This window comes from Limulus polyphemus, unplaced genomic scaffold, assembly GCF_000517525.1.
Source record: "Limulus polyphemus unplaced genomic scaffold, Limulus_polyphemus-2.1.2 Scaffold1730, whole genome shotgun sequence".
Classification (NCBI taxonomy): Eukaryota; Metazoa; Arthropoda; class Merostomata; order Xiphosura; family Limulidae; genus Limulus; species Limulus polyphemus.
Genome location: NW_013667340.1, coordinates 97,241 through 104,422, shown reverse-complemented (window position 1 = coordinate 104,422; position 7,182 = coordinate 97,241). Strand labels below are relative to the sequence as shown.

At 29.1% G+C, this 7,182-nt stretch overlaps 1 protein-coding gene across 1 annotated transcript in view; it reads left to right on the top strand.

Moving 5' to 3' along the window:
* Window positions 1–7,182, top strand: part of LOC106464737 (cleavage stimulation factor subunit 1-like) — a 21,292-nt gene that overhangs the window by 12,311 nt on the left and 1,799 nt on the right. Inside the window, exons 7-12 of the mRNA XM_013924892.2 lie at window positions 1,291–1,413; window positions 2,827–2,902; window positions 3,370–3,449; window positions 4,834–4,989; window positions 6,206–6,350; window positions 6,958–7,038. Of these exons, the coding sequence (XP_013780346.1) occupies window positions 1,291–1,413; window positions 2,827–2,902; window positions 3,370–3,449; window positions 4,834–4,989; window positions 6,206–6,350; window positions 6,958–7,038 (661 nt within the window). The remainder of the gene's footprint in view (window positions 1–1,290; window positions 1,414–2,826; window positions 2,903–3,369; window positions 3,450–4,833; window positions 4,990–6,205; window positions 6,351–6,957; window positions 7,039–7,182) is intronic.

The following is a 7,182-nucleotide window of genomic DNA, read 5'->3' as shown; positions in this document are numbered from 1 at the left end:
AAAAATCTTTCAAATGTGACTGTAGCTTTTTTTTCCCCAAAAACTTTGTCTTCAAAATAAGGGTGCGTCTTATATTCCGAAAAATACGGTAATTAACTATCGTATATTCCAGGGCATACCAACTCAGTAAAAGAAAGATGATGACATTTGAGATAATAAAAAGTCACATACTGTTTAAAAAGACAAACATAATTTTTGACATCATTTATTAGTTATGATGCTTTTCATTTACAAGATAGCCTGTCTTGTTGTAATATGCCTTTATTCCCAACATATTTTATATAGTTGCAGTATTATCATATGAAACTTTATACAGTGTAATTTTCTTAAGACTTTTGTTGTTATTAGTGTGAAAAAAAAAGCATGAAAGCAAACTACTGGATAAATAAATTTTTATAGTATTTTTATCTATATCTATATTAAGCCACAAGAAAATTACAGCATCACATGAGTTTTAAAACACATGGGTTATGCTTACTTTGGGTCATTTATGACATGTTTCTTTGTGAAATCTGTATGGAAGTGGGTTGAACACAGCTTAATGGTTAAAATGCCAGACTGGACCCGAGGTTCAGGGGTTTCCACCCTATTAATCCCCCCCCCCCCCCAAATATTATACACTTTCATATGATGGGTGCATTGTAAGAGTGACAGTCAAATCCCACTTTTTGTCTGAACAAGAGTTTGTGGTGAGCGGTATTGATTAGAGCTGGACAATTAATCAATTTAATCACTTAGCTATGAGCATCGATTAGTGTCAAGTGAAATACTCGAGTAATTAAAATTAGTGTTTTTTGATTATTCGAAATATGCAAGTTATAAAGATATTACCTTTATCATTTTTGTATTGTTTTTGATTAATTCAAGGCTGTTCAGTTTAGTCCATTAATTTAGTGACTCCCAAACATAATCATGTAATTAAAATTAGTGTTTCTAGTTACACGTATTACTATTTGTGATTACACCAACTATCCAAGTGTCATTTGAGAATAACTGATTAATTTAATGTAATCAGTTAATTATCTTGAAGATTAATTGATTAACACTAATTGCTAGCCCTAGTATTGACTAGCTTGCTTCCATCTATTCTATTGCTTCAAAATTAGGAGCAACTATGCCTTTGTTTCTAAAGTCTTGTGTATAATTTCAATCATTTCTTTCTAAGTAAAATAATTTTTGAAGTAGACTTAGTCAGAATAATAGATATATAGCAAAGCATATTTTTTGGTGATGAAAATAAAGCTCATATGTATGTAAAGAACAAAAACTGCTCATTCTTTTTTTTTCTAGGAAGTCTCATGTTTAGAATTCCACCCAACAGAACAAGTACTAATCTCAGGAAGTAAAGACTATACAGTAAAGTTTTTTGATTTTTCGAAACCATCAGTTAAGAGGGCCTTTAAAACCATACATGTAAGTTCTTATTGCGTGTTTTCTTTTTCAAAAATTTCCTTTTTCTTTTTGTGAAACAGAAAACTTAAAATCTCTACTTTTATAGTGTTGGCATTCCTTTCTTCCCCTACCAGAACAGTGTGGCTTAACTACCTGTGTACAGTAATATTATAGGCAAGCCTAGGAAGCAAAAGCTGCAAGTAATTTCATATTAAAGAAACATGTAAAGAAAAATGAAGGTCTGTTTATGCCCAATAAAACTTAAGACAAAAATAGTCAGAATTAATTAACAGTCTGGTGGTTACAAAAGAGGGTCTTGAGGCTAATGATAGGGTTTCCTTATAGAATATCAGTTTCAAAAAAGTTAAGGAAAATGGACTTTTAACTACTTATCAGATCTGTGTTTACTGCTTCATTTGTGTTGCAAGAGATATTATAGTATTTGATCCTGAAATGAATTTATTAATCCCTTCTAGAGATAACTTATATTTTTTTCATCATAGAAGTAACTACTACTGTCCAAGAAGTACTTTGATTTTGAGTTCTAAGTTTTTTATTATTTAGCTCCAGTGATTTTAAATAGATTGAACTTTGATGATTGGTCTACCTCTAGTATAAAGTTATTTAAAATAAGAATGTGTAATTATGTATTTAATAATAATTCCATGTTTGGTTTAACATGTGGAAATTGTTGTTGTTTTTAAAGTTACTTATCCTTCTTGGCTGTAACTTATTGATTAAATAAATCACTTTTTAGTACAAAATTATTTTAAAAACCTGTTTCTACATTTCAACATTAAAATTTAGTCTGTTCAAGAAGACTTTAGTATGCTTTTGAACTAATTATCATAATCATATATATAAGTATTGTTTTGTATTTAATTAAGAGTGTCTCCTCTTTGATGTAATGGATTATATTATGTGAAAGTATAAAGGATTGAATCAGCCTATATTATCATTCTGGTACCAATTTCAAAAATCCAAGAAGTTCAGAGAAATCTTAATGTTGTAAAATTCTTTTTTTTAAGAACTAAATTCACATATTTTCAATTATTTACTCTCTCTCTCTCTCTTTTTTTAATGATATAGTCATGCTCACTATCTTTATTTTTTTAATGATATAACTACTGAACATAGTTGGGCCTGGTTAGAGTACCCAACTAGCAATCTGAGGGTCGAGAGTTCAGATCTCCATCACCAAACATGCTTGTCCTGTATGGTTGCCACATGTACTGGCCATCCAAGTGTAAAAATTACTGGCCAACTCCAAAGCAGTTGGGATTAAAATTATTATTAGGAAGAAGAAACTAGTGAACATGGTTAAAACATTACCTATGGGTGATGGGTCTATTGGAACCATGCAGAAACAAAGGTGTTAAAAGTGAATGTATTGCTATGAACCTGTTCATGGTTTTTTTCCCTCTCTCTCTCAAGGAAGCAGAAATGGTACGATGTTTATCAATTCATCCTTCAGGGGACTTTCTACTAGTAGGAACCCAGCAATCTACCTGTGAGTTAAACCCTTTATTTACGTATGTTTTTCCTCAGTCTAAAGTTTATATTATGTGTTGCTGGTTTTTCATCCTGAACTATATTTCTCTTTATCAGAACCTACTTTCTTATCTTTGCAAAATGTTTGAGGTTTCTTTATGAAAATAAAAGTTATTGTTGTGTAAATGCCTTGGGTGATGATGTGTAATCTGTTATTTGGTAATCACAGTAAGGGATAGTTATAATTTCAAAAGTCACATTCATCTTTACTGGCACAGAATGAGTTTCCAGTAAAACTACCGTTTAACAGCATTTTAACTACACTATTTAGGTTGTAATGTTCTCTAATATTGCAAACCCATATGAGATCAGAAATGAATGATGTGATGAATACTATTATTAGTCTTATTGTGTTGTCATATTACACCTGGTACTAACATTCATTATTGTTGTATCTTAAGATAATTTAAAATGTATGTATTTCAGTGAGGTTGTATGATGCAAATACGGGACAGTGTTATGTATCAAGCATACCTGAAGACCAACATAAAGGACCAGTAACAATGGTATGTTTGGATGAAGTGACTCATCTTACATGTCTCTGTAGTGGTAAATAATATTGAATTGTGTGTGTGTGTGTGTTATAATTAAATTAAAACAATAATTATTAACTTTTATACCCCAAACACAACTACTGATTTGCAAAGTCGATATTAGTTTGCCCCCTGTCCATCCCAATCTTGTAGTCACGATATCTCAAGATTGAATGGATGTATTTCGACTAAATATATACAACAAGTACTACATACAAAGTTCTGGACCTAATTAAGTTTTGAAGGTCATGGGTCAAAAAGAGAAGCTCATTCAATTTTTCTGGACATTAAATATACAATATCACATTAGTAGGGGCATAGAGGTTTCATAAACACAATATACACTTGGAAAAACAAAGCAGTTTTTTGCTTGCATTTAATGGATACAATATACCCCAAGCCTCATAACAAATAAAACTCGCACAATCCAGGAAAAATATCTAAAATATGTTGTACTTTCAATACTTAATAATCTAGGGAAAATATATAAAATGTGTTGTACTTTCAGTACTTAATAATCTAGGAAAAATATCTAAAATATGTTGTACTTTCAATACTTAATAATCTAGGGAAAATATATAAAATGTGTTGTACTTTCAATACTTAATAATCTAGGAAAAAATATATAAAATATGTTGTACTTTCAGTACTTAATAATCTAGGGAAAATATATAAAATATGTTGTACTTTCAGTACTTAATAATCTAATACAACATATTTTAGATATTTTTACTAGATTATTAAGTATTGAAAGTACAACATATTTTAGATGTTTTTCCTAGATTATTAAGTACTGAAAGTACAACATATTTTAGATATTTTTACTAGATTATTAAGTACAGAAAGTACAACATATTATAGATGTTTTTCCTAGATTATTAAGTATTGAAAGTACAACATATTTTATATATTTTTCCTAGATTATTAAGTATTAAAAGTACAACATATTTTAGATGTTTTTCCTAGATTATTAAGTACTGAAAGTACAACATATTTTAGATATTTTTCAGTTTCAATACTTAATATTCATCAGAACTTGTGGAAAAAATTACATTAGAATGTTGATATAAATACATGATAATTAAATATTTATTAGTTGTGGTGCTTGAGTGCAATTAAAGTTTTTATGTACTTAATGTTTCATTAGAATTTTCCTTTGACTACGTTTATTTTGTAGTGAAAGATTTACTTTCTTCTTATTATAACTTAAAATGTGCAGATAAATGTGCATAAATATTCCATAACTGTACAATATGCACAGTTGATTTGTGTAAAAATTATTTTCATTTACTAGATATTTGTAAGTTTGAAATTTCTAATGCAAGTTATTTATTAGTTAAATTCCTGATTTCTTCAGGTAAAGTACAGTCCAAATGCCAACTTGTATGTGACAAGTTCCAAGGATGGAGACATTAAAGTTTGGGATGGAGTCAGCAATAAATGCATTAATACATTCTCACAAGCACATGATGGAAATGAAGTGTCCTCTGTTGTATTCTCTCGTAACTCAAAGGTAAAAAAAAATCAATTTGATATATTGTATACAAACTAACATCCTTTATTCTCATATTGAATACACATCTGAAAAAAAAAAGGAAGGACTGGACTACCTTAAAAATTTTCAAGTTTTACAATTTAAAAAAAAAAAAGAATATTTTTGCACATGTTTCTTCATTGTTTTTTCTAGTGTATACTTTTATCAATAAAGTGGCATACTTGGGGTGAAATTATTCCGTTGGTTAGATTTCTACGAGTACACAAGTTAGTGTGGTTTTCCACATGTATACTTTAAACAGCACGAGAAGTTCAATCCAGGCCTAATTTGGGCTGAAATTCTACCCTCCTTCAAAGTAGTACTAACAGTAACAGTTTTTAAGTTTGAAATTTTTCAAAAACACTTGTATTGATTTATTTTTGTATCAGATTTACTTGATATACATTTAAACTAAAACAAGAGTTGCATTATCATGTTATTTTCTAGAACAATAAAGTATAGACAAAGGAATGCTATTAGTTCTTTTCTGCAATTAATGAAACTAATTGCTTCTCTTAGTATGAGGAACAATAAATTCTTCTTTGTTCATGATATAAAACATACACTTGATGTAATTCTGCTTTTATAATTTGTTAGTTTACAATATTCTGCAATTAATCATGATATAAAGCATACACTTGATGTAATTCCACTTTTGATTGTAAACTAACAAATTATTCTATATCATGATTAATTGCAGAATCATACACTTGATGTAATTCTGCTTTTATAATTTGTTAGTTTACAATATTCAGCAATTAATCATGATATAAAGCATACACTTGCTGTAATTCCGCTTTTATAATTTGTTAGTTTACAATATTCTGCAATTAATCATGATATAAAGCATACACTTGATGTAATTCCACTTTTATAATTTGTTAGTTTACAATATTCTGCAATTAATCATGATATAAAACATACACTTGATGTAATTCTGCTTTTATAATTTGTTAGTTTACAATATTCTGCAATTAATCATGATATAGAACATACACTTGATGTAATTCTGCTTTTATAATTTGTTAGTTTACAATATTCTGCAATTAATCATGATATAAAGCATACACTTGATGTAATTCTGCTTTTATATTTTGTTAGCTCATAATATTTATACTAAGCTACAAGTACATGTAATATTTTTAGATTCTGTCTGTTATCTGAGATCATTTGGATAATGTTTCTTGTATTCCAGTACATTTTATCAAGTGGAAAAGATTCACTGGTGAAGTTATGGGAGCTGTCAATGTCACGATGTTTGATTGCTTACACTGGAGCTGGTGCATCGGGGAAACAAGCACATCGAGCTCAGGCAGTTTTTAACCACACAGAGGATTATGGTAAGGTCGTGACTTGTAAAACTGAATAACAGTTTATAGTTTTGTTACACCAACTCCAAATATTAATATTCCATTAACTTAGGAGTAGACATTTTGTGTCTTTTTTTTCTATTTCCACAGCCTTTTAAGAACTTGGATAAGTTTATGGTTAGAGGCATTCGTATTGAAAATATATATATTATGGAAGTGTTGTGTAAATGAATTAGTTTCTTTAAAAAATATGTTGTTTTACTCTGTTGACTTAGTATAGAAATGAACATACTTAGTTTACAGAGTTTTTAATTGTATGGGGGCTTCAGTCTTTAATCTTGTACTCAAATTACACATATTAAACTTCTATGCCCAAAATATTGTCAAATCTAAGTAAAAAAATTTGAATTTATCAGTCCAGAAAAGTAGAATATTGGCTTTCTGGGAAATGAGTACTGCTCCAAAGATTATATTTAGTTTTAATGAATTCTGTATTCTTGTATTTAAGTACCTTTTTGAAATTCAGATATGCCAGTAGTGCACATGCAGTAAGTCTAACTGCCTAATTATTTATTCCTGTCTCATTTACATAAAATATGCTTTACTTAATAGTAATTAAAATGTTTTTTTTTTGTAGTTTTGTATCCTGATGAAAAGACCACTAGTCTTTGTTCATGGGACTCTCGTAATGCTGAACGCCAGAAACTGCTGTCACTTGGTAAGTAAGATAAATAATTAACTGAAGGTGTTTGTGAGTATAAAGAAAAGGATGTGCAAATGATTACACCATATTTACTCCAACTACTAAGTTTATGGTTTTCTAAACAGGTATAGGAATCTTTTTTTATAGTCATTGTTTTGA